At 54.7% G+C, this 25,338-nt stretch overlaps 4 protein-coding genes across 11 annotated transcripts in view; 1 reads left to right on the top strand and 3 right to left on the bottom strand.

Annotated features, from left to right (window-relative positions):
* RNF123 (ring finger protein 123) overlaps window positions 1-9,523 on the top strand; it is a 30,534-nt gene extending 21,011 nt beyond the window's left edge. For 4 of the 5 annotated variants that reach the window (XM_045079736.1, XM_013060468.2, XM_013060470.2 and 1 more), the window contains 12 exons: window positions 1,126-1,303; window positions 2,131-2,205; window positions 2,355-2,442; window positions 2,536-2,623; window positions 2,713-2,797; window positions 4,079-4,218; window positions 4,323-4,511; window positions 4,607-4,682; window positions 4,913-4,997; window positions 8,507-8,649; window positions 8,788-9,105; window positions 9,189-9,523. In XM_045079736.1, coding sequence (XP_044935671.1) covers window positions 1,126-1,303; window positions 2,131-2,205; window positions 2,355-2,442; window positions 2,536-2,623; window positions 2,713-2,797; window positions 4,079-4,218; window positions 4,323-4,511; window positions 4,607-4,682; window positions 4,913-4,997; window positions 8,507-8,649; window positions 8,788-9,105; window positions 9,189-9,211 — 1,488 coding nt within the window. In that variant the 3' untranslated portion in view covers window positions 9,212-9,523. The remainder of the gene's footprint in view (window positions 1-1,125; window positions 1,304-2,130; window positions 2,206-2,354; window positions 2,443-2,535; window positions 2,624-2,712; window positions 2,798-4,078; window positions 4,219-4,322; window positions 4,512-4,606; window positions 4,683-4,912; window positions 4,998-8,506; window positions 8,650-8,787; window positions 9,106-9,188) is intronic. The other variant, XM_004760644.3, reaches the window with a different exon arrangement.
* AMIGO3 (adhesion molecule with Ig like domain 3) lies at window positions 5,321-8,108 on the bottom strand. The gene has a single exon (XM_004760641.2). The coding sequence runs from the start codon at window positions 7,826-7,828 to the stop codon at window positions 6,293-6,295; it is 1,536 nt and encodes a 511-aa protein (XP_004760698.1). The 5' UTR covers window positions 7,829-8,108; the 3' UTR covers window positions 5,321-6,292.
* Window positions 9,493-11,930, bottom strand: GMPPB (GDP-mannose pyrophosphorylase B). The gene is made up of 10 exons (XM_004760631.3): window positions 11,791-11,930; window positions 11,543-11,676; window positions 11,333-11,413; window positions 11,193-11,241; window positions 10,915-11,057; window positions 10,585-10,743; window positions 10,426-10,504; window positions 10,224-10,351; window positions 9,954-10,136; window positions 9,493-9,870 (listed from the first exon to the last, which is right to left on the bottom strand). Exons 2-10 carry the CDS (start codon window positions 11,669-11,671, stop codon window positions 9,739-9,741), a joined length of 1,083 nt encoding a protein of 360 aa, XP_004760688.1. The 5' UTR covers window positions 11,672-11,676; window positions 11,791-11,930; the 3' UTR covers window positions 9,493-9,738.
* A 313-nt stretch (window positions 11,931-12,243) lies between these two features.
* The window catches only part of IP6K1 (inositol hexakisphosphate kinase 1), a 61,758-nt gene continuing 48,663 nt past the window's right edge, over window positions 12,244-25,338 (bottom strand). For 3 of the 4 annotated variants that reach the window (XM_004760629.3, XM_013060477.2, XM_045079840.1), the window contains 4 exons: window positions 22,607-22,817; window positions 18,301-18,482; window positions 16,034-16,209; window positions 12,244-15,685 (listed from right to left, as the gene is read on the bottom strand). In XM_004760629.3, coding sequence (XP_004760686.1) covers window positions 15,152-15,685; window positions 16,034-16,209; window positions 18,301-18,482; window positions 22,607-22,817 — 1,103 coding nt within the window. In that variant the 3' untranslated portion in view covers window positions 12,244-15,151. The remainder of the gene's footprint in view (window positions 15,686-16,033; window positions 16,210-18,300; window positions 18,483-22,606; window positions 22,818-25,338) is intronic. The other variant, XM_045079848.1, reaches the window with a different exon arrangement.

Raw genomic sequence — 25,338 nt, 5'->3', positions numbered from 1 at the left:
ACTCCTTTCTTTCTAATTTGGATACCTTTCTTTCTTTTTGTTGTCTGATTGCTCTGGCCAGGACTTCCAGTACTGTGCTGAGTAGAAGTAGCATAAGAGGGCATCCTTGTCTTGTTCCTAATCGGAGAAAAAAACGCTCTTAGTTTTTCACTATTGAGTCTGATGTTCACTGTGGGCTTTTCATAAAAACCCTTTATCATGTCGAACTGCTGGCTTTCTTCTCCATCTTCAGTGCTCGCACTCTGGCCTCCTTCTCACTTACTTCCTCCCATTAGTTAAGAGAAAAACCTGTGATGCCTTTCCCTGATTCTGCATCTGCTTACATCAGCCACTCCTTCCTTCCTTCTCTGTGTCTTAGCTCCTCATTTTCCCTTCACTCTTGGCCCAGCACAGGCCCCTCCTTCACTCCACTCTGAAATAGACCTTTTGCAAGGTCTCTCTCAAGTGCCCCGCCCCCTTTGCAGAAACATCTCCACCCCCGTTACAGTGGTCCTTTGGGTGCATTAGTGCCAGCCCCCCCCTCAGACTTGGTCTTCTCTGGCCTTCTGTGCCAGAAGGCTCTCTGCAGGCCCCCTGGCTCAGGTGTACCCTCTGACCCCTGCTTATATCTTCTCCTTGGGTTCCTAGGTTTGGGGGCACATCAGAACTGAAGTCAAGTCCAGATGCTCCAGCTCCAAGACATGGGGATGGTCTGGGTCTGGCCTGCGGCCTGGCTGGTGACTCCTCCTGGGCATAGACTATGTGGGATCCATCCTGTGGGGAACAGGGCCTTTGGCAGGTGGTTTGCTTTCTCCCCCGCCTAGAGCCCGACTTGGGGCTTGAGCTCAAGATTGTGAGATCATGACCTGAGCTGAAAGCAAGAGTTGGACACTTAACTGACTGAGCCACCCAGGCGCTCCTAAAACCTGTACTGTTTTAAATTGCGAGCCAGAATTCTGGTCTAGGCTGGGGCGTTGCCCTTTTCGAGCACGGGGCGCACCCTTGTCTGCCGAGCACGTGACTGCCCTTCCTGAGCTACTGCTCCCACTTGGGAACATGGAGGCCTTTCCTGGTCCCTGGCCCAAGCCATGCCCGCTGTGACCCTCTCCACAAACAGCCCAGCAGCACCCCTTGTGCCTCCCTCAGGAGAAGATGCTCGATATCTACTGGCTGTTGCGCGTCTGCCTGCGGACCATCGAGCACGGCGACCGCACGGGTTCTCTCTTCGCCTTCATGCCGGAGTTCTACTTGAGCGTGGCCATCAACAGCTATAGCGCCCTCAAGAATTACTTCGGCCCCGTGCACAGCATGGAGGAGCTCCCAGGTGACAAGGCTGTCCAGGCCGGGAGGGGACAGAAAAGGAGGCCTTTGAGGCGAGCCCTGTGCTGAGCCTTCCTAGCCCCACGGCACGCGTGTTCGTGGAGGGAGGAGGGGAGGCAGCCCCTGTTCTCCTCCCCTCTGTGGTGGACAAGCATTTGCAAAAGCCCCACCTGGTGAGGAGCCCTACTCCCTACTATAGCCCCAGAGCCAACAGGTCCTCCCCGGTACTGGTGCCAGGAAGGAAGGAGACAAAATGGAGTGCCAGGGTGGGGGCCCACTCCGGCTCAAACTTCCATATTGGTGTCGCTGTAGTCTGGAGCCAGCTGGCCACACCTGGTGCCCCGGGACCGGCCTTGGGATGTGGCTTGTGTTTACAGATCCCAGCAAAGCGGGGTGCTCGGCTGGAGGCCATGTATAAAGCTTGGGCTTCTCGCAGACCAGGTCAGGCTGGGCTTGGTGGTTTATGTCTGGCTCAGGCTGTGGAGTGTCGGCGCCTGGCCTGTCCCCTGCCCCGCCCCAGGCCTAGGTGCAGGCTTTGTCCTCAGAGGCGGAGCTGTGGGTGCCCAAGGGGCTTTGACTGCTGAGCCATCAAGTGTGTGCTGCAATGGGCTTGAGCCCAGGCTTGCAGGACCGTCCTCCCCGCACAGTGAGTCTGCGCGATGGCCCCTCACAGTCAGTGAATGCCATGCCCGAAGTCCCTAGATGACAGCTCGGGCCCAGACTGGCTCCGGAGTCAGCACCGGAGCCCACCGCCCAAGCCCACTCACCCTGCCCTGCCCTGGCCCCGGAGCTGCCACTCACAGCCAAGTGCCCCTCCTTCCCCTCCTGCAGGCTATGAAGAGACCCTGACCCGCCTGGCCGCCATCCTCGCCAAACACTTTGCAGACACACGCATCGTGGGCACCGGTGAGGGGCCCTGCAGAGGGCTCAAGGGGCAAGGATGGGACAGCCCTCTGGCCGGCTGTTTCCTGCTCAGAATGCCGGCCAGGTGGGATTGAGGCATGGGGGCCAGGGCTCATGCCAGGCACCTGCTGAGGCATGGCCTGTCCCAACAGACATCCGTGACTCGCTGATGCAGGCGCTCGCCAGCTACGTGTGCTACCCACACTCCCTGCGGGCTGTGGAGCGGATCCCTGAGGAGCAGTGAGTGCGGGTCAGGGCAGGGAGGCACACGACCTGCCCCACACCGTACCACACCTGGCCTCACCCCTTGCCCATCACCCCTTGCCCTCACAGGCGTGTTGCCATGGTGAGGAGCCTCCTGGCTCCCTATGAGCAGCGGCCCTGGGCCCAGACCAACTGGATCCTGGTGCGGCTCTGGAGGGTAAGCCCGGCTGGAGTGGTGGTGGCCACGGTGGGGTGGAGGGGAGGGTTGCCCTACCCGCCACTGACCCACCGGACCCTCCCTCGCAGGGCTGTGGGTTCGGGTACCGCTACACACGACTGCCGCACCTGCTAAAAACCAAACCTGAGGATGCCAACTTGCCCAGCCTCCAGAGTGAGTGGCCAGGTTGGGTTACCCTGGGGGCCCTGGACCCCTGCTCTTGGGTCCTCTAGGATTCTTCTCCCATCTTCCAGCCTCTCTCTTGCACTCATGCTAGGCCCCAACTCTGCCCTCTGTGGTTTCCATTTCCCGGCTTCCTCTCTGTCCAAGGGCACTGAGCCTACTCCCCCAGCTCCCAGTCCCATGTCTGCCCTTCGGGCCCAAAAACTCTGCTGGGTCCCAGGCTGTGGGCAGCTGATGCAGAGTGAGGACCCTAAACCAGCTTCTGACCTCCAGCGTGGCCCCGGCACCATGTCCTTCTCCCCCTTCATTGCCATCTGCTGGTGCCAGACCTTAGATACTTGACTCAAGGCAGAGGCACAGACTGGCGGGGTGCCTGTGCGGCTTCCAGGAGAAGGGGCACTTCGTTGGGAGCAGAGGCTTTGCTCTCTCTCCAGGAGCCATGGTCCACCAGAGCTCTGTGAACCTGAGGACCTTCAGCTAGGCCAGGACTAGAGTGGTCCAGCTGCAGTCTGCCTGCCACACACTGCACTCACCCCGCAGGGTGGCTGTCCTTGGCCCATGCGGCGTGTTTCTGTCTTCGTGGGCAGGGTTTTCATGTGAAGGGGTCCCCAGAGGCTGATTGCCTTATGTGAAGTCCATTGCCCGTTGTTTTGGTCATGCCTGCAGGTGGAACTGAGCTGCAAATGGAGAGTGGCAGTGGGACCAGTTACTTGTCCGGCTGCTGTCGGAACTATTGATTTGCATGGGGCTGGGGCGGGGGTGGTGTCCAGCCCGGCTGCGGCTAAGGGCTCTGGTTACTGCTCCCTGTCATCCCAGACTTGGCACCCACCACCTCGGCCATATGCCAAGGCCAGGCCAAGGGCAGCAGAGAAGAGAGGAGAGGAGAGAATGGCAAGGTTTAGACAGTAGGGACGTCGACCCAGATAAGAGTGAGGAGAGGGTCTCAGTCACCCTGTCTGCATCTAGCCCTTCCTGAAAGGCATGTGGCTGAGATTTCACTGGGGGTAGGCTGGGGGGCAGTTCTAGGCCGCAGGGATGTGCAGGGCTGGGAAAGATTTCAGCCTGCGGCTTGCCCAGCAGATGGAAGGACAGATTTAGCTCTAGACCCCACACAGTGCTGGACCCTGTCCTCTCGCCTTCATGACCTGAGAATTCTCAGGGAGCTTTTGGTCCTTACACCAATGGCCCAGCAAGTGAGGACAGAGGTAGACAGGACAGGCAGGAGTCCTAGACTGGAGTCCCCAGTGATGCTGCCTCCCCTTGCCCCCACAGAGCCCTGCCCCTCTACCCTGCTTCAGCAGCACATGGCGGAGCTGCTGCGGGAGGGTCCCGATGTGGCGCCCAGCTTCCTCAACAGCGTCCTCAACCAGCTCAACTGGGCCTTCTCGGAGTTCATCGGCATGATCCAGGAGGTGGGTCACGGTGGGGCGGATGGGCTGGGGCATTGCATTGGAGCCGGCGTGATGTGTGGCATGGCCAGGCCACTGACCACCACCTGCCCCTGCCGGTGGCTCAGATCCAACAGGCCGCTGAGCGCCTAGAGCGGAACTTTGTGGACAGCCGGCAGCTCAAGGTGTGTGCCACCTGCTTTGACCTCTCAGTCAGCCTGCTGCGTGTCTTGGAGATGACCATCACGCTGGTGCCCGAGATATTCCTTGACTGGGCCCGGCCTACCTCCGAGATGCTGCTGCGGCGACTCGCACAGGTGTGTCCCTTGGGGCAGGGAGTGGGGGGACCCCTTAGGAATGCCCCGGTAACGAGCTCACCCAGACACCCACCAATGGACTCCTGCCCTCACAGCTGCTAAACCAGGTGCTGAACCGGGTGACAGCGGAAAGGAACCTGTTTGACCGTGTGGTCACCCTGCGGCTGCCTGGTGAGGATCCAGTGCCCTTCACCCAGCATATCCCAGGTCTCAGTTCCCCTGCTGGGAGCCGTGATGCCTGATTGTCCATCCTGCATCAGGACACCCAGGCCTGGCAACCCCGGGGCTTAGCCTGCCCTTCTGTTGGGATGATGGGGAGGGGGTGCTGGCGCTCGCCAGGTGGGCCCTGACCCCCTGTGGTAGGAGCATGCGGCAGCTCTTCCCTTCCTCCTTCCCCCCAGGCCTGGAGAGCGTGGACCATTACCCCATTCTGGTTGCTGTGACGGGCATCCTGGTGCGACTCCTGGTGCATGGCCCAGCCTCAGGGTGAGTGTTAGGCTCCTAGGCCCTTGGGAGCTGGTGTGGCTGATGGGAGTGGGCCAGCCAGGGCCTGTCTCTTCAACTCTACAGTGAGCCTTGGTGTCGGGTTTCTGAGGTGGGGTGTGGGGGTGGTGCCCAGAGGCAGAGATGCATACAGACTCTCTAGGTGGCAGCAGCCGTGGCTTGGAGTAGAAGACTCGGGGACCTCACTAGCTTGCCGTTATGCTTCAGGCAGGGGTGGGGTGCTGTCGTGCAGTGTAGGGACGCCACTGCTGGAATCAGGGGCTGAGGACACGCACTGCTACTTGTGTTCACAAAGGTTCCGGTAATGAGCATGTACCACCTTTATTAAGGAACTCCATGACAGCTGGATCCTGGATGCTTGTAGGAGCCTCCAGCTCAGCACCCACACAGGAGGGGTTTCAGACCCCTCTTCCCTGCCTCCCTGCGGTGGGTGGTAAGATGAGTATAAGACCAGGGCACTGCCGCAGCCACTATACTGAGACCAGTGCCAGCCCTTAAGAGGCTTCTACCCTCCAGGGACAGCGAGTTCTGGCTCAGCCTTCCCATCTTGGCCATGCTCAGCAGGCTTTTTACTGCTGAAAAGCTGGGGGACAGGCCATGGTGCCCCTTATTGCTGTCTGGTAAGCCTATGGGAAGAGGCCCTGCCCTCAGAGTGGCCTGTGGATGTCTCTGGCCAGAGATGGAGGAGCTGCTCTGGCTGGGGCTCAGGCCAGGCCCACTGGCAGGGGGCTCTCTTGAAGAGCCTTGCCTGCTTTCTGCCTGCCCATCAGACTGCATGGAGTTGTGAAGCTTGAAGGAGGTTGGATGTTGGTATGTGTTTCCTTCTTCCGCTCTGGGTGGGGGTCTGGGTCTTTGGAGCACTCCTTCTCCTCCCCTATGGGCCCACTCTCTTCCTGTCCTGTTGGGAAGGGGGAGATGGTTATGTTTCAGTTCTTCGCCATGACTGCATGATAGCTTCTCGGCCCTAAGGGTGTGCCTTGGGCTCTAACGCGAGGGCTCTTACAGATGGCCCCAGGTCCAGGCCTTGTGCTACATTTGGGCACCAACAGGTGAGGGCTTGTGGCCTTTGGGCCCTGTGTGAGAGCAGAGCAGGAGACAGGGTGGGGAGCCCAGCCCTTCCTTCAGTGAGGGGGCTGATGTAGTTGAGGTCGAGGCCACATGGGAGGCTGGAGGACTAAGCCCAGCGCTCCCACTAGCATCTGGCAGTTTTCCAGGCAGCAGCAGGGAGCGGGGCAAGCGGTGGGTGGTTGGTGGCTTAGCTCTGAGCCCAGGGCAGCCTAGGTCATCACCAGACCCTCAGAGCCCGTGGAGCTAGCGGACTCAGAGCCAGCCTGGAGCCGCAGGCCCATGGGATTGTAGAGATCAAAGTCCTCGGCTACGGCCAGCTGCACACGCCCATTAAGGCCCCTCCTGCCCGGCTCCAGAAAGACCACATGCTTGTGGACACTGGCCTTGCGGCTGGGCACATCGGGTGGGGTGGTGCTGAGTACCGAGGAGGACTGCGCGCTCAGGTCCTGGAGGGGACTGGGTGCCCGGGGCCACCGGCGGCGGCAGCAGCGGCAGGTGCGGCGGTAGCAGCGGCGGCAGCCAGGGCAGGGCGGTGCGAACAGATAGAGCAGCACGAGCACCAGGCCCACGGCGCAGCCCAGGAGGGTGGTGAAGCCTGTGTTGAAAGCCTCAGGCTCGGGGCGCGGGGAGTGCACGCTCACGTTGTACTCGTGCGTCTGGTTGTGGTGCAAGTGGGGCCCAACGGCCAGGCACACGAAGAGTCCCTCGTGCCGTGGCTGCACATTGCTGATGGCCAAGCTGCCGTCTGCCAGCACAGCAATGCTGCCGTCTTGGGACCCCGGGGCCACCAGCAGCTCCTGCTTTGGGGACACCCATGCGACGCGCAGAGCAGGGATGCTGGTGTTGCAGCGTAGCCTCAGGGACCGACCCATCTGCACATGCAGCTGCTCCTCTGGCCGCTCCAGGCCCTGAGCCAGGGTGGCTGAGCAGTTCTCAAAGACCCGGCTGTGCTCAAAGAAGCGCACGCGGGATGCAGGCACCTTGAAAGCCAGGCACGTGTATTCCCTGGTGAAGTCACTGACGGCGCTGAGGCCCCGCTGGTGCCAGCGCCGCAGCAGCTGGTAAAGGCGGCAGTCACAGGGCAGTGGGTTGTTGTGTAAGTAAAGGCCGTTCTTGAGAAAGGCTGGCAGGGCGGCCAGGGCAGTGGCGGGGATGTGGCCCAGGCGGTTGGAGGAGAGGTCCAGCGTACGAAGGTGGGTGGCACCCAGGCCGTGGAGGTGGTGGAAAGAGAAAGAGGAGAGCTCATTGCAGCCCAGGTAGAGTGCACTGAGTGCGCCCAGGCCCCGGAATGCGTGCTCGTCCAAGTGCGCCAGTCGGTTATTGAACAGGAGCAGCCTCTCTAGCGCCCCCAGCCCTTCGAGGTCGTGGCGTCCCAGCGCCCGCAGCTCGTTAGATGATAAGTCAAGCAGCCGCAGGCCACTGGCATTGGTGAAGACTCCGCGACCTAGCACATCCAGCTCGTTGTGACCCAGGTGCAAGGCGCGCAGACGGGCAAAAGGCGTCAGCCACCCGGGGCGCAGGCGCTGGAGGGCGTTGTGGCTCAGGTCAAGGTCTGTGGCAGCGGCCGGCAGCGCAGCCGGCACATCCTGCAGCCCCAGGCCCGTGCAGCTCAGCAGGTCGGCGGCACACACACATTTGTAGGGGCAGTTATGGGGCGCGGAGGGCACGAAGCCCTCCGCGCCCAGGCTGCCCACCCCTACGCGCGGAAGGCACAGCAGTGCACCCAGCAGCACCAGCCAGGCCATAGTGGTGCCTGCTGGGGCTGGGACCGGGGCAGCTCAGTGAGGGACCCAGCACGGGGACTCACCCACTTCTGCTAGCTGTGAGCTCCGCCCCGCACACCAACGGCCCCTGCTCCCCGGCTCCAGGTCCGGATCTGGGGCCAGCCTTCCCCACAGTACTCCCTGGTCCGGCTTCCCCAGCTCTCCGAGTGCTTCGCTGGTCAGCTTCTAAATACTCTCCTGGAGGAGGGCGGGGCCTCAGCCTCCCATTGGCTCCTGTTGGGAGGAGGCGAAGAAGCCCCTCCTCCCCGAGACCAAGGTTCCCATGTGGCCGCCATAGGGGGCGCAAATCCGCCACCAATGCCCCAGGCTGTGCTTAACCAGTGTCTTTGCGGTGCCCATCTACCCCGTTAACAGTAGGAGGGGAAGCCTGGGAGGCAGTCCTTTAAGCTGCTAGTGATGTTTATTGTTTTCTTTGGAGAGTTAGTGTTTATTAGGAGTAGGCGGGCTTTCGTCATCTGCTGGTCACCCCCTTAAACTGGCACCCAGGCTATAGGAGTTCTTACTGGGATCTAGGATGAGAGACGTGGGCGGTGGGGGACAGGAAGTGAAAAGCAGGGATGTGGGCTGGACTGTCTCACCACTCCTGCCTCTCCAGCAGGTACCGCTTTCTGATTGTCCTTACCCCCATTCTCCCACTAGGACAGAGAGAGCCACGTCGGTGCTCCTTGCTGATCCCTGCTTCCAGCTCCGCTCTATATGTTATCTCCTGGGGCAGCCAGAGCCCCCTGCCCCTGGCACTGCCCTGCCTGCCCCTGACCGGAAGCGCTTCTCCCTGCAGAGCTGTGAGTGTGCCAGGGGTGGGTCAGGGATTTGGGGCTGGGCTAGATCAGGAGTCTCAAGAGCAAATCCCCAAGTTGTGGTGCTTAAGAGGCACTGGGTTCTAGGGCCACATTGGGTCTGACAATTGCTACCACCCCCAGACACAGATTACATCAGTGCCGAGGAGCTGGCTCAGGTGGAACAGATGCTGGCACACCTGACCTCCGCGTCTGCCCAGGCAGCAGCTGCCTCCCTGGTGAGTGGGCACCACGGCACCCAGGTGTATGCCCCTGCATACATGCTGGCACAACTGTGCACGCTGTTTAGGTATAGTCTTTTGTCTGCTTGTCTGGGTGACCATCCCCAGCCCACCCTGTACTCTGCTCCCTGCAGCCCACCAGCGAGGAAGACCTCTGCCCCATCTGCTATGCTCACCCCATCTCTGCTGTGTTCCAGCCCTGTGGCCATAAGTCCTGCAAGTAAGTGGGTCCCATGGATATAGGGAGCTGCGGAAGCAGCAAGGGTACTCAGGCCGTCTTCCTCCTCCCCTCCCCTGTTGTAGAGCCTGCATCAACCAGCACCTGATGAACAACAAGGACTGCTTTTTCTGCAAAGCCACCATCGTGTCTGTAGAGGACTGGGAGAAGACGGCGAGCACCAGTACCACCACTTCCTCGGCCGCCTAGCCCACAGAGCAGCAGCCTCCACCCCTGAACTCAGACCCAGGCTGGGCCCTATTTATGAGCTCCCCTTGCCCTGTTCCCATGACCCCCCTGCCATGTCCAACCTCCTTGCCTGAGTGTAACCTCACTGGCAGGAGCCCAGCCGTGTCCTAATTGTGCCTGAGCTCGACTTTCAGTCAGGGCCACAGTGAGCATTAAATTATTATTCCATACAGCCCTGGCCCGGCCCTTCTTGAGGGAGTAGGCTTGTGGGGTATGCCCAGCAAGGCACCTGCCAGATTGTGTCCACAGGAGAGGGCAGGTGTCCCAACCCTTCAGCCTTGTCTGGTCCTCCCAGATAAACAGTGAGTCCAGGGCCTTCGGATGTATCAGGCCAGGGTGCCCCCTGCCAACAGGGAAATGGGGACTCAGCCAGCCCCCAGCATCCCCTCACATGATGATGCGAGGTTCCGGCACCGACTCGCCGATAGATTTGTGGGGCAGCACGCTGGCCCCATTGAGGTAGAGCTCGTCGTTAACGATGACATCTTCACCCAGCACTGTCACGTTCTCCATGCGCACCTCGGGGGGAGGGGGCGTGCCTGGTCAGCGGGGCAAGACGCCTTCCCTGGCCCTCCCCCACCCGGCCCAGGCCCCAGGCTTACCCACTGGCCCACGCGGCAGCGCCAGCCCACAATGCAGGACTCGAGCCAGGAGTGGGAGCGGATGCGGGCACCCCGCAGCACCGTGCACCGCCGGATGCACACACCATCTTCCACCACCACACCCGGGCCCAGGCTCACGTTGGGGCCAATGCTACAGTTGCGGCCGATGTGGGCACTCGGGTCCTAAGGACCGTGGGGAGAATACAAGTGAGGCACTCCTCTCCCAAGCCTGAGAAGGGGAGCGGAGGATGGGCTGGGCAGGGTGCTTACCACCAGCACGTTGCCCACAATGCCAGGGCCTGAGTACAGTTGCTCAGGCTGCTTCTGTCGTAGGGACTGTAGGAAGAGGCACATGCCGGTGAGGAAATCCTTGGGCTGCCCTATATCCATCCAGAAGCCTGTTGGGAGGAAATGCATCAGGGGGCTCAGCCCGGCCACACCACACCCCTACCCTGTGGCCTCCCTGCCTCACCCTGCAGCTCCATGGCATATAGCTGCCCCTCCTTGGCCATGACAGGGAAGATCTCCTTCTCAATGGATGTAGGCTGCAGCTGTGGGAGTGGGCAGCTTGTGAGCAGGGTCGTGGGTGGGGACACTACCCGAGCCCACCCCGCAGCTCACTTCTACACACCTGGATGCGCCGCAGCACCGCGGGGCTCAGGATGTACATTCCTGCGTTGATCTTGTTGGACACAAACACCTGTGGCTTTTCCACGAACCGGTGAATGCGTCCTGTGTCAGCCTCACATACCACCACACCATACTTCGAGGGTTCCTCCACTTTGGTCACCTGAGCGGAGGAGGAACTCAGACCCAGTCTAGGGGGCTGTGCCCCAATGCTTAAAGACATATACTGTACAGCTTTGCACCAATGACCCAATGGGACAGTTAAAAACTGGGCAGTGGGAAAGGCTGGGCAAGGGGCACAGGAGTGTCAGAGAAGAAAGACCTGGTCCCTTACCAGGATGGAGCCCTCCTGGCCGTGGTGCCGGTGGAACTGCACCATGGCTTGGAAGGGGAAATCACAGATCACGTCACTGTTGAGGACGAAGAAAGGTTCTGCAGTCTCAGAGAGCAGGTCACGGGCAAGTGCCAGGGGCCCAGCTAGAAGAGAAGTACCGGATCATCTTCCTGGACGCGGGTGGGGAGGGTGGGAGCTCAGAGGCTCAGGAGACCCCAGCCAGGCTGGCTCTTACCCCTTCCCAGGCCCTAGACCCTCCCCAAGGGACCTTTACTGACCTGTCCCCAGAGGCTCTTCTTCATGGGACATGGAGATTCGGATTCCCAGCTGGAAGGGAGAAACCGCCTGTCAGGTTCCTCCCACCAGGGTGGGTGGTTGCGCGGGGAGCAAAGAGAAAGGTCAAAAGTCTGAGCCTCACCCTCTGCTCCTGCGCCTTCATTTCCTTCTCCAGCACCTGAGACATGTAGCTCACGGCCAGAATCACGTGGTCCACGCCTGCCTGTTGGACAAAACAGCGCCCGCCGACAGAAGGGCTCAGCCGTAAGGTACGGGCGTTCGCGACCCCCAAGTGCTAGCCGTCCCTCTTCCTGCCAGGTCCCACCACAACACCGACCCCTCGGGGTCTTACCGCGGCCAGCGCCTCCACTTGGTGCAGCAAGATGGGCTTATTGCAGAAATCCACCAGTGGCTTCGGGATGCTCAGCGTCAGCGGCCGCAGACGCGTCCCATAGCCGCCCACCAAGATCAGTGCCTTCATCGCGCCTGCGGGCGGCCGGAGAGTGAATCCCGGGCTCCGCGGCCGGCTCGCCCGGCGGAGCCCAGCCACACACTCCCGCCGCCATGCCCGGCCCCACGCCCTTCGCCTGCCAGACTGACCCACTCTGGCTCTGCCTTGGCCGCCCAGTCCACTCCGACGCCGGCCCGGGGCAGCACACAGCAGTACACGACGAGAGACGGAGGGCTGCTGGCCCCGAAGTCAGGCCGGACCTAGGCGGGCGGTGACGTAAGCCCGAGCCGGCCAATCGGCGGCCGTCTACGTGGCACGGACGCCGACGTCGGGGCGCTGAAACGCAGCTCTCCGGCAGACGTAGCCAATAAGAGGCCGGGCGCGCCCGGCTGCCATGGGGACCGGGCCCCGGGCCCGCGGGTCAGCTAACCATTGGCGGATCCAAAGGCGGAACTGGCGCCAAGGGCGAGGCTTCCTTCCCGACGGGTGCCGGGGTCGGCCACCACACGGCCGCTTCCGGCCCCGCCCCGGAGGGACGGGAGCCGCGGTGGGGCAGGGCCTGTGTCCTGGAAGCCGCGGGACAGCAAAGACGCGGACACACGTCAGTTTCTAGCGGCTTTATTTTGACATAACACGACCTTAGACACAAGCGGGGCGGGCAGCGCTAGGTGCACAGAAAGGGGCGACCCGGTCCAAGGCCCGAGCACCCCTCCCCCGCACGCAAGGTCCCGAGGAGACGCGGGTGGCCCAGCTGCGGCCGGAGCCAAGAGTGGAAGGGAGGCAGGCCTCGGGCGGCGTGGGCGGGTTTAGGAGGCTTCCAGGAAAGTAGAGTAGAGAGCGATTCCTAGAGGCGAGGCCTCACAGTTCCCCGAGAAGTAAAGGAACCAGGTCCTTCCCAGGGTGCTCCATATTTTTCCTCATTAAAACTTTTTTTTTTAATCGGCAATAACAGAACCAAATTGAACAGCTTTAAAGTTCCAAGCAATCTGCATCTAGGGGGCGTGCACGTGGCCAGATGTGTGCGAGTGAGCAGCGGCTACAGAACTAGCCCAGGCCTTTGGCCCCTGGGGCAACCCCTACATCCACTGCACAGGCCCCGGTGTGGAGGGAGGGTTGGGGTCCCTGGCAAGCTGCTACACTGGTCCCCTTCCTCGTTAAGCACCGCCGGTCCCACCCCCCCAACTAGCCCAGGGGGATGGTGTCGACTTGGCCCAGGGAAGCACTAGAGAGAGGGGTCACTTGAGCGCCCCAACCCGTGATCCCGCGTTGCACTTTGGTCCCAAGTTGGGGTTTGGGAAGGCAGAGCCTGGCAGGGACAGGGCTCTCTGGCAAGGAGCAGGCAAAAAAAGTAGAGGCAGTGTGTGTGTGTGTGTGTGTGTGTGTGTGTGCACGCACACACATGCCCACCACCCACCAGATAACAGAGCTGGGTCTCCAAATATCAAAAGTGCTGAAAAAAGGGTTCCTGCCCTGATGGAGCAGCAGCGAATCTCAGGCCCTTCTGCTCTTTTTAGTGCCAGGAAAACACTGGATAGTGGATATAGTCTCTCTCACTAGGAAGAGCAGAACAAGGCAGCATCTGCTCCCAAAACATAGGAACTCAGGAGGCACAGCACATCCCCAGGCTGGAGAGGTTCAACTAAAGGGGGTCCCAAGTGGCCCCTGACTCTGTCTTAGCCTCTGCCCTGCCAGGAAATGAGTCTACACTAATGAAGAGCCACCACCCCTATGGCTGAAGCCACAGAATGGTACAGGAAAAATGGTCATTACTGACCAGAAACAGGCAAGCTGTCCCTCCCAGCCCCAAGGAATGGGAACCTGCCCACCACTGGCACCAGGATCAGAGGGCCGAGAGAGAGATGGGATCCATCAAGGAGCCCATTTAAAATGTGTGAAGCTGCATCTCTAATGACTCACAAAGTAGTCCACCAGTTCCAAGGCCTCTTAGGCTGACAGGCTTACCTTTAATGCCCAAAGACATGCCCAAAGTGACAATGACAGTGGCCCTAAGCTCAGAGGTGAGGGCACTAACCCTGTCAATGGCTAGATGAGTACAGTGTCACCTCCTGGCCACATGTTTGAGGTGGCAGATCTCTGTGCCATTAGGGCCAGCAGCAAAAATGATTAAAACCACCGGAAAGGTCACCCCCTTGGACCTTCACTGTACCACTGTCAGCGTGGGGCAAGGCTACACGCCAGGCCCACAGAGAAGGTGCTGGGTCATCCAGGAAACACCTCCTACAATTCACTTGCTACCAGTTCTTTGTAGAAAGGTAGCACCCCTTGACAACAGGCACAGGGGCAAAAGCTCACCTCAGAAATGGCATGACACAAATCAGTACTTACTAATAAACAAGGCTACAGCCCAGGAAAAAGATCCCAAGAGACAAGGGCTGGCAGATGGACAAATGGACAGACTGATGGATCCCAGGACTGATGAGACCAAACTCATTAGCAGAATCTGGATACCTGCAACCCAAGGTCCAAATAATGTCCCCATGATCCCATAAGCTTAAAGCTCTCCCTCACAAGACTGGAGCTCCTCACCGTGGGCTGCTGCCTCGAGCTTAGCCTAGGGAAAGGTGACACCCTGAGCGGACCACAGCCCTTGAGCCCTGGGAAGGGCAGCCTATCCAGAGGCAGCACAGCTGCCCAAGCTAGAGGAAGGAGTCTCCCACCCACAGCACAAGAACTGCAAATACTGTGTAGGCCAGAGCCACCGGAGGCCCTGAGGCCTGCTGGGACACTGATTCTCCTCGGCAAACAGAGCAGGTACCCTTCAGTGGGGCAAGAAGGAGTGGCTTCCTCAGGCAAGGGATCTTGATAAGAAAGGCTGGCTGGGGTGTGCAGGCAGGAAGAGGAGCAGGTTCAAGTGCCAGAGTGCCTGGGGATCCCAGGGCCTGCCCTCTGCCATAAGCTGGTCTCAGCCCAGCTTCCTCATGCCAAGGTCAGAACCAAGGACGGGTCCAGCAATGTGCAATTGGCCCTGTGCTACCTGGGGGGCATGTGTTAAAAAGCTGGCTGATGTCTATGCCACCAGACTAGAAAGTCCCCCAACAGATGGGCACCCAGTCCTCTACTGGTAAGGAACAAGGGATGAGTGAGCACAGAGGGGCCCTGCACCAGCCCAGGGCTTCACCCTAAACCAGCAAGACCCCGCAGCCACAGACGCCAAAGACCTAGGCAAGAGAAACCAATGTCCAAGGGTACCCTGTCCCTGCTGCCGAGCCCATCCACCAGGGGCACCCTTTCCTTCCTAAGTCAGCCTGGACACAGCAGTCAGAGCCATAGAGCTAGAGGAGCCTGGCTGAAAGGATGTGTGTTGTGCCCTCCTTCACTTTATATATACGGATTCCAGGCTACAGCTAAAAACATTTCTTTTAGTTTACACCAAAGAGAAATATAACCCTTTTAAAAGCAAGTCTGTGTGTCCTCACGGCGAGTTCAGTCAGAGCAATGGTCCCTGCCTGCGGGTGGAGAGGAAGGGGTTCTGGGGGCCCAGGGCTGGGCCTACTGGTTCTCGTCCCGCATCTGTTCCATGATGCTGATGAGGTTCTCCAGGCCGAACACATAGCCTCGGTCCGGCCCGTCATGCACGGTGGGGTCATCCCGGAAGCCCTTGAACGTGCTGTGTGCAAAGTCGATCATGCGGACATCCACCTTGGGTGGAGAGGAGGGGCCAGCCTCAGGGCTGGTGCTACTGGGGCTGGTGCTGGGACCACAGGGCGGCGCCCCCTCAGAGAGCCCTGTATCCAGGTGCTTGAGACGCATCTCTGCCCGGCGGTCCAGGAAGGACTCTGCCCGGCACTCCCTGCCATCATAGATGACAAGCAGGGAGCTAGAGTAGAAGCGGTAGGAGGCCTGCCGCTCCAGCACAGCTTTCAGGCCCCGCAGTTTGCTCAGGATGGGCTCAAAAAGGTCACGCCTCAGGTCCAGGCCGTTGTGCAGGTACTGATAGAGGGCGTTGCGGAAGCCTTCAATGGAGAGCCCGCGGCCATAGTACTTGTTCCTGCAGAGGTAATGCCCTGTATCCAGCTGGTACACCTGAAAGCCCAGGAGACAGAGCGGGTGAGCACCAGGAGTCTGAAAGTCTGATGACCTTCAGGTGGCCTGGGCAGGCACTGTCTGGAAAGTACTGACCAGTCTGACTCATCCCAGTGTCAAGGCCACAGGCCCTCACAGAGGCTCTGGATCTGGAGCCCAGACTAAGGTCAAAGGGCAAGGCCAAGAGGGGTCAGGGAACCCTGTGGAGGCTCCTGGGACTCACCCTCTCGGAGGAGATTCTGGACCACTGTGGGCCAGGAGGACACCTGGCAGGGGGAGCAGGCAGGTACGTGGGCCACCCAAGCCCCACAGGTGGCGGCAGCAAGGCTCTCACCAGGGGCAACTCACCTGCATGCCACAGACCCTGACACCCAGTGAGGCTGACGTACTCTGCTCACACTTCCTCATCTGCCGGGCCGCCTTCTCCGCGGATGCATCATCCCCGTGCTGCCGGGTGCCCATCTTCAGGTCCAGCACACAGGGGTACTTGAAGTGGTGCACCACGTTCTCAAGCAAGAGGAACTCTGGGCCATGGTCAAGGAGATTAACAGCCACACTCACCACCAGCCCCAGCCAGGAAGCCATGACCAAATTTTTCTATTAAAGGGGCATTCTCTTCTAATGTGATCTGTATTCACCTCACAAACTCTCAAATGTAGATGTCACACCACTGGCTTACTCCTTCTTTTCAAAAATTTTTTATTGTAGCAAAATATACATAACATAAAATTTACCATTTTCACTATGTTTAACTGTACAATTCAGTGGCATTAAGCATATTCACATAACTGTGCAACCACCATCACCAGAACTTTTTCATCTTCCCAAACAAAAACTAGAAACTGTACCCACCTCTCCCATTCCTCTTCAGACCCCCACCCCCAGTAACTACCATTCTATTTTCTGTCTCTAGGAATATGACTATTCTGGACGCTTCTTATTTGTCCTTTTGTGTCTGGCCGTTTCACTTAGTAAAAATGTTTTCAAGTTTTATCCAATTTGTGTGTAGCATGTGACAAAATTTCATTCCTATTTATGGCTGAAAAATATTCTGTGATATATATATATATGCCAAATATGCTGATACCATCAATTATTTTCTGTTTTATTCGGTCCTGCACAAACAAACTAAAGAAGACCTGGAAGATTCGCATATATCCCTGGCACCAGCAGTAAACCAAGGTCCTACAAAAGTCACACCCCACCCAGGTCTAAAAGAAATAAGGAAGACATCTTTGCAGCACTACTACAAACATGAGAAATCAGGATTATCATTCCTGAATAGGAATCTTAGAAAAAGGTGGATTTTAATTTCTATCCTGCCTTTTTCTGACTAAACTTCAAACCAGTAGACTACATATTTAAACTTGTCCCTGGTATTTCTAGAACCTTCTGCTTAAAATGCCACTATGGTCCTGGCTGGCTGACATTTATACACATGTCCTCATTTACATCTACTGTCTGCAACCATCTTGGATAAAGGTACAGCTTTGTCATGTCTGTCAGAAGTCATCGGGACCACAGCCTGGACCTCACTTCCATACTGGGGGACAAGAAGCAATCACATGATCTTGGATGGTAAGATACTTGGCATCACTTGACGATGAACATATTAACATCTTCTAATTCTTTATAAAGAATAAATTACAGAAAACCATTAAATTGGTCTTTAATTAATTTCATCACCTGCTATAACCTATAAAAAGTAGCAATAAAACTTTAAAAGGGCCACAGGAACACCTCACAGTGCCAGAGAGCATAGGCTCTTGAATCCTACTTTGGCCATTCACAGGCCTGGGCACAGCACTTAATCCCCCTGTGCTCCAGTCTCCTCATTTATAAATGGGCTTCGTTAACACTTCCTCCCTCAAGACAGTTCTGAAAACAGTAAAGAGAGAGGGCTCAGCACATTTCCCCTCAGTTTCTCAGTATTAGTTCTTCACAGTCTACTGCTTCAATCACCATAAACGATCACCAGAATTCGCATTTTATAATACTTCTTTACTTTTACCATCTTAAAGACTATTACATATTGTTCAGGTATGGTGTTTATCTTAGACAAAACACAAAAACAAAAACAAAACCCACTTACCACTTTGTCATAATTACTTTATCATAGCCACTTTGTCATAATTACTTTTTAGGAAGGGAGAAACTGTGTGTGCACATGCACGCACACACATGCAGATCCCTGATTCTAGACATGCACTGATACATACAGTAACCACTGAGCACATCTAGCCATTTAAATTTAAATAAATGCAAAATTCTCTAATTCTATAATTCAGTCAGCAAGCATGTTTCAGTTACTGGGTGTGGCCAGTGGCTACCATACTAAACACAGATACACACACCTTCACTGTCCCAGAAGGTTCTGCTGGACAGCACTCTTCTGAACTGCCAAGTTAAAGCTTCAGGCTTACCAGTTCGGAAAGGCAGGAGAAAACGTGTCAATAAAACAAAGAAGGACAATGAGCCTATGAAAAAGGATGATGAGAGCAAGACGTGCTCCCAGACAGAGAGGGCCACGGGCCTGGTGCTAGAAGGTGTCCTGACACAGGACCAACCCATGGTCCCAGCAGAGGGCACTGTTGAAGCCTTAATAACAAGGATACTGTAGAGCTTTCGGTCCTTGGACTCGGAGCGCATGCGGCTCAGCTGCTGCTTGTGACAGCGCAGGCTCCAGGGATTGTGGCTGATCTTCTCAGAACTCAGACCACTGTTGCCGTCCAGCATCTGGAAAGGGACATCCGAGTGGCTGTGGAGCTCCACCTTCGGACTCTTTGCCTCCTGGGAGCTAAGAAGGAAGAACAGGACACAATGCCGAGGGGCTCAGACAAGTCACCCTCTGGAGTCTCGGTGCACAGGGTGAAGGAGGCCTAGATCAGGTCTAATCCGCCACCCATGGCCCCTGCTGAAGGGTGGCACAGGGGTCCCGGATGCATGAACGCATTGAAAGGGAGTCATGAGTATATTTATACGTGTGTCTCTGAAAACGGTCTCAAAAATAACTCTTGGCATCAAGTTATGTGATGAGGATACCACTCCAGATCCATCAGGAAGGCTTCGAAAAAATCAACTGGAACAAGTGTTGTAGAGGATGTGGAGATACTGGAACCTCCACACGCTGCTGGAGGGACTGCAAAATGGTGCAGCCGCTGTGAAAAAGTCTGGTGGTTCCTCAAAAACACCAAATGTAGAATTATCATACGATCCAGCAATTCCACTCCTAGGTATGTACCTAAAAGAACTGAAAAAAGGAGCTCAAACAGAAACTCAACGCTCTGTTCACAGCAGCACTACCATAAACGAGAGATGGAAACAACCCAAGTGCCCATCAGAGCATGAATGGAAAAGCCAGGTGTGCCATACCCACACCGCAGAGGAACATTTGGCAATAAAAAGGAAGGGAATTCTGACACAGGCAACCTGGATGGACTCTTGCTAAAACCGTCTTGCTAAGGGAAATAAACCAGACACAAAAGGAGTACTGTAGGAATGCACTCGTCTAAGGTAACTGCACATTCACAGAAACAGAAAAGAGAACAGCGGTTGCCAGTGACTGCGGGGAAGGGGAGTGGAGAGCTATCGAACAGGTATGAAGCTGCTGCTGGAGATGAAAAGGAACCCTGGAAATGGACAGTATGAAGGCTACACAAGAGCGTGCATATATTTAATACAACTGAATGAAAGGTGAAATGATAAAATGATAGGTGTACTTTACAATTTTAAAAAATACAAAAATTGATGAATGCACAGTTTTGTACTTAATAAATACAGGGTGGAGCCTGGGATGCCACTGTCGAGGACAAGAGCAGCCATTCTGTTTGTGTCCACGTCTACAACCAAATTTTTTTTTTAAAGATTTATTTATCTGATAGACACACAGCGAGAGAGGAAACACAAGAAGGGGAGCTGGAGAGGGCAGAGAGCCCGATGCGGGGCTCGATCCCAGGACCCTGGGATCATGACCTGAGCTAAAGGCAGAGGCTTGACGACTGAGCCACCCAGGTGCTCCTACAAGCAAATTTTTAGTAAGATCTAAAAAAAGCACATGCTGACAATGTCTGCGTGCCGGGGTGGCCGCAGACCCAGGAAATGGCAGAGCTCCACAGCTCAGAGCAGCAGCGAAGCGTGGCAGCGGTATCAGATGCCAATGTCCTCTCCTACCACTGCCGATGCGCTAAGTTACGCAGGACTGAGCTAACCACCAGGCCCAGTATGTACTGGAAATGCAGACGCTCCCTGACAGGGTGGCTGGGCGGGCTGGGTGAAGTGGCTGAGAGACACGGGCAGCCATTCCCATTCTTTCTAACCAGAAGTAGAGGAGCCACCGATGCCTCTCAGCATGACCAAACACTCATGTCCTCCTGGGGAGGGCACGGCTGAGGCCATTCATGAATGCCTTTTTTGTGATCCCCTTTAAGAAACAACAAGGTGAAGATGCCTGGGTGGCTCAGTCTGCTTTTGGCTCAGGTCATGATACCGGGGTCCTGGAATCAAGTTCCGCATCAGGCTCCCTGCTCAGCAGGAAGTCTGCTGCTTCCTCTGCCTGCCACTCCCGCTGCTTGTGCTCTCTCTGACAAATAAAATTTGAGAGAGAGAGAGAGAGAGAAAAGAAAGAAAGAAAGAAAGAAAGAAAGAAAGAAAGAAAGAAAGAAAGAAAAGAAAAGAAGGAAGGAAGAAAGAAAGGAGGGAAGGAGGAGGGAGGGAGGGAGGGAAAAAGAAAAAAGAAAAAGAAACAACAAGGTTTACTCATCCGCCAAGGAAACCCAAATAAGTTCTCCCCATGCCTCTTGGCCTCAGCCTTGGTGCTACAGCTCTGGCTCTGGTGAAGAAGCAAGCCCCACTCCTGGAGGTAACTTAGAGCTCCTGCAAACTGAAGTCAGACGCAGGTCTACTTTGATGTTTTTCTATGTACACTGGCTTTTCACCAGATGATTCATGAAGCAACTTCTGTATCTCTAGAGAACAAAAGAAAGCCCACTCTAGAGAGCCGCTGAGGGAAAGGCATCAATGCCAGCTATGGGCTTGAGGACTTGGGGAGCACTCCTTGTCACTAAGCTTGGGTCCCACAATCATCAGTGAAGAGGAAGCCCTTTGGGAATGACAAGGAAGCCCTGAAAAGTGCTTCTGCAGACTGGAGTCTATTTTCCACGAGAATACTTAACACTTGGAGACCCTCCTCAATGGGTGTGAAGGCCTCTCCTTGCATTAGAGATGCAGAGCAGGCTACACAGGGCCCCTGGCTGAGGACACGGGAGATGACACATCACACACTCAGCCGGAGTCTCGTGGGGTTCTGTGCTCCTCCATGTGAGTATGTCCTCTTCCAGCGATGGGAGCGGGGAGAGCTGGAAGGCCCCAGGCTCACAGCTTCACGAGCCAGGGTGCACAGCATGTGCTGCTGAACTGATGTGATGTCAGAGTTAAACTATGTGCTGCTACAGCTAAGAAAAGTCCCAAAACCAACTTCTAAGTTGAATCACAGATCTTAATCAATAAACCTTTGTTTTGAGTGAAATAATATACTTAAAAAAAATTTTTTTAAGTAATTTCTATACCCAACATGGGGTTTGAACTCACGACTGCGAGATCAAGAGTCACATACTCTACCAACTAACCAGCTAGGAGCCCCAAAATTAAATATAAAGTAATTTAATCATACTATTTTGACTTGACTTTGTTCCAGGAAGCTCACATCATTTTTAGTTTAATTTGTCTTTTAATAATTCAGTGGGTTTTTAAAAAATATATTTTCACAAAGTTATAAAATATCACCACTATCTAATTTTTAGGACATTTCATCACCCCCAAAACAATCACCATTAGCAGTCACTTCCTGTCTCCTCTCCCCCTCAGTCTCTGGCACCCACTAACCTGCTTTCTGTCTTGTGCATTTGCCTATTCTAAACACTGTCTATAAATGGAATCCCATAATACATGGTTTTTGTGATTAACTTCTTTCACTTAGCACAGGTTTTCAAGGTTCATCCCCATTGTGGCCCGTATGAGTGCGCCATTCCTGTTTATGACTGAATAACAGTCAGCCTTTATTCATCCATTCATCAGCTGATGGACACTGGGATTACTTTGTTTGGCTGTTAGGACTACCATTACTATGAACATCTCTTCACAAGTTCCGTGTCCGAATGTATTTTTTCAATTCTCTTCGTACAGCTGCTATTCCCAGGAGTGGAATGGATGGGTGTAACTTTCTAAGAAGCTGTCAAATACCTATTTCCCAGGGTGGCGGTACTAGTTTACATTCCCGTCAGCCATTTAAGAGGGTTCTAATCTCTCCACATCTTCTTCATCAACACTTTTATTGCCTGTCCTTCTGATGACAGCCATCCTAGGGGAGTTCACATTTTTTGCATAAAATATTCAGAAACATAATTATTTGTAGACTGTTTTCCTAACCTACAAGGAAAATAATTTCCAATGCAATAAACTAAATTTTAGGTGCAGGGAAAGGGTTAAGAGCTGACCTCAGTGTCTCAGAGAGGTCAAAGAACCTCTTCCAGAACTCTTAAAAACACTAGTCCGGACACCCTCTCACTGCACTTGGGCAATCCTACAGGTCAGAAAGCAGATGCAACCTCACCGTGGACTACAGCATTTCAATCTCACATGTGAGACAATGACAAAGCTGGAGGACACAGAGCACGAACGGCGGGGAGTCCTTGCTTCCAAAGAGCTGAGAGACCTTCACTCTCTCTTGGCGAGCTCCATCGATCCTCAGAAGGCAGCATCACTGGGGTGATGTGACACGCCCGGGTGGGTGGCCAAAGAACACCAGCCATCTTCCCCCAACCTTGAGCCCTACTTCCCTGGGGTGTATCGGGGCTCTAGAGAGGCCTTGGGCATTTGTGCTGCTTAGGACCACATGTCCTTCGGCCCTGCTCACCACCCCCTTACCTCTCGGAGGTTTCAAGGGACAGGCTGGCTTTCTCCTCCTTGTGGTCACTGCCACTGCCTGACCGGTGCAGGCTCCGGCGGGAGTGTTTGCGCCGAGGTTGCTCCCGCTCTGGTGTGTCATCCTGTTCCACAGTCTCACTTTCCACATAAGGGTACGCCACCAAGTTGATGTAACCATCACTGTCTCCCTCAAAACAGACAGACACCACGCCTGTTGAGAAAAAGGCAGCTAGTCAACAAATGTCTACACAGGCTGGGTCTATGCAGCACAGACTGCCTGGTACTTGCTGTCCCACAGCACATCACCTGCCCTGAACCAACTGAAGATCAATGTAGGAACAATGACCAACACACACCTTTCCAGAACACAGCTGACCACTCGTCCCAACTCAGAGGCTGCTACTTAGCCTTTGATCGTGGATAGATATGTATGTCTTTCCCACACTCTTCTCTAGCCCTGGCACTTCCAGTGACTGACTTCTGTACCACTCGGAACTGTGTGCATTGGAGACACCCACACCTGACAGGACTTAACCTTCTCCTTATTTAACTACTCTGTGATCCTGCCATTTCCTATGTCAGTAACTTGATCTGTTTCCTTCAGTTCTGTGTTCCACCTAGAGAGACTTAAGACTTCTCCCTGCAAAACAGTCCCCAAAAGAAGTCTTCTGCCCACACTGAGCATCAGGCTCCTCTAACCTCACCAGACAGAACTTCCGTCTCACAAAACCACCGGCACTCCTAAATTGAGACACCTTTCTGTTCTCCCTGCTGTACTCAGGCAAAAGAGTTTACTGTGTCCATTTTTTATCAAATAGGCTGTTCATAGTTTCTTCTGTATCATTACCAAAAAAGAGGAGTTTTAAAAAAAAGAGAGAGAGAGAGAAAGAAAACGGAAAGAGAGAAAAGGAAAGAAGAGAAGAGAAAGAAAAGAAAGAAAAGAAAGAGAAAGAAATCAAGAAAAGAGCCCAGGAATACCTGGGTGGCTTAGTTGTCGTTTAAGCATCTGACCTCAGCTCAGATCATGATCTGGGTTTCCTGGGATCCCGCCTCTCACGTTGGGCTCCCTGCTCAACAGGGAGTCTGCTTGTCCCTCCTTCCACTGCCCCTCCACCCAGCTTGTGCTCTTTCTCACATAAATAAAATCTTTAAAAAAAAAAAAAAAAAAAAAGGAAAAAAAGTCCAGACTGCCCGTCATCTAACTTCCACACCCAACCTTCTGTCAGCTACATTTCTCCTTTCACACTTTGCGTACAGAGTTGGCTCTATGATCGCAGCATAAGTGAGAAGCATTTATAAATAAGTCAACATGCCAGACCAAGAATACCCTTCTCTTTGGCCCATATTCCTTCTCCAGGTAGGCACTGCCTCACTCCCCGAGCCCTTTTAGAAAAAATTCCTGAAACATTAAATTGATTTTTTCTTACATTCTTACTACACTGCCCAACGTATGCTGCACTTCAGTAGGCCTCACCCCTGCACCCTGGCTGCTTTACAGATGGCTGTCTCTCCTGCAGGTATTCACCTCTGTAACCTCCTCTCTGTCTTCATTCACTAGAACCTCAACTGTTCCGGCCTGAATGCCCTCTGGTCTTCAAGCTTCTCAGGTCTCCTGGGCTGCTCCTTATGCTTTGACCTAGAGGGTCCTCTAGGCCTGCCACACAGCTGTTGTGCTGACCAGTGTGAGGGTCGTTCCTTTTATCCTTCTATGGTCCTCTACTTCTCCCCACTCCTCGTTTACTCCTTACTTGAGTGGAAAACATCTTCAAGTAACTTTAAGGAAGGGTGGTCAGGTCAATTCTGAGTCCTTTGCAGGACTTTATTCTGCTCCAACACCTGACTGACTATAAAGACAAAATTCTATATAGTCTGTAAATAAAGACATTTCTACTTCTTCCTTTCCAACTGGAATGCATTTTATTATTTCACTATCTGGCCTAACCACACTGGCCAGAACCTCCAGTGGAAAGCATGAATATCCTTGTCCCGTTCTTGATCTTAGGGGGCAAAGCAATGGTTTCATCATTACGATGCTGACTGGAGGTTTTTCATAGATGCTGTCAGTCAGGCTGAAGAATTGTCCTTCTATTCCTAGTTTGCTGCTGCTGTTCTATGAAGCAAGAACTGATGTTGGGGGGAAGCCTAGGTGGCTCAGTCAGTTAAGCATCTGCCTTTAGCTCAGGTCATGTTCATGGGGGTCCCAGGTTCCTAGGATCAAGCCCCATACGGAGCCCGCTTCTCTCTCTCCCTTTGCCCCTCTCCCAGCTCTTTCTCTCAAATAAATAAAAATCTTAAAGAAAAAAAAAAAAAGACTGGATGTCAGATACTATCAAATGCCTTTTCTGAATCTGCTAAGACATAGATGTATGGACAGTTTTTCTTTTTTTAGATTATTAATATGGAAATTCATTTAACCTCTGAATGTTAAACCTACCCTGTATTACTCAGATAAACCCTACCTGGTAATGATGTATTGTCCTTTTAACATGTTGTTGGACTCAATCAACTAAAATTTTATTCAAATTTTTTTACATCTAGATTCATGAGGTCCATTTATGTTCTTACAGTGGCCTTGCAGAATGACTATTCTCTTTAATTTAACATATTCTTTAATTTTGGGGGAAGAGTTTCTGTAGAACTACTCTAAGTATTTCTTTCTTAAATATTTGGCAGAGTTCATCAGCGAAGCTGTGTGGGCCTGGAGTTTTAGAATGCAACCTCAATTTACTTGA

This window comes from Mustela putorius, unplaced genomic scaffold (assembly GCF_011764305.1).
Source record: "Mustela putorius furo isolate JIRA1106 unplaced genomic scaffold, ASM1176430v1.1 tig00000095_pilon_pilon_pilon, whole genome shotgun sequence".
NCBI classification, from domain to species: Eukaryota; Metazoa; Chordata; class Mammalia; order Carnivora; family Mustelidae; genus Mustela; species Mustela putorius.
This window is presented reverse-complemented; position numbering and strand designations above follow the sequence as displayed.

Excerpts from the sequence above, each read along its gene's own strand:
- AMIGO3 (XM_004760641.2), bottom strand. The coding sequence starts at position 7,828 with ATGGCCTGGCTGGTGCTGCTGGGTGCACTGCTGTGCCTTCCGCGCGTA.
- GMPPB (XM_004760631.3), bottom strand. The coding sequence starts at position 11,671 with ATGAAGGCACTGATCTTGGTGGGCGGCTATGGGACGCGTCTGCGGCCG. Across the intron at positions 11,242-11,332 it reads TGAAGGCGCAGGAGCAGAGG|CTGGGAATCCGAATCTCCAT; the intron begins GTGAGGCTCAGA and ends TCTCCCTTCCAG. Across the intron at positions 10,505-10,584 it reads CGGTGCTGCGGCGCATCCAG|CTGCAGCCTACATCCATTGA; the intron begins GTGTGTAGAAGT and ends CCACTCCCACAG.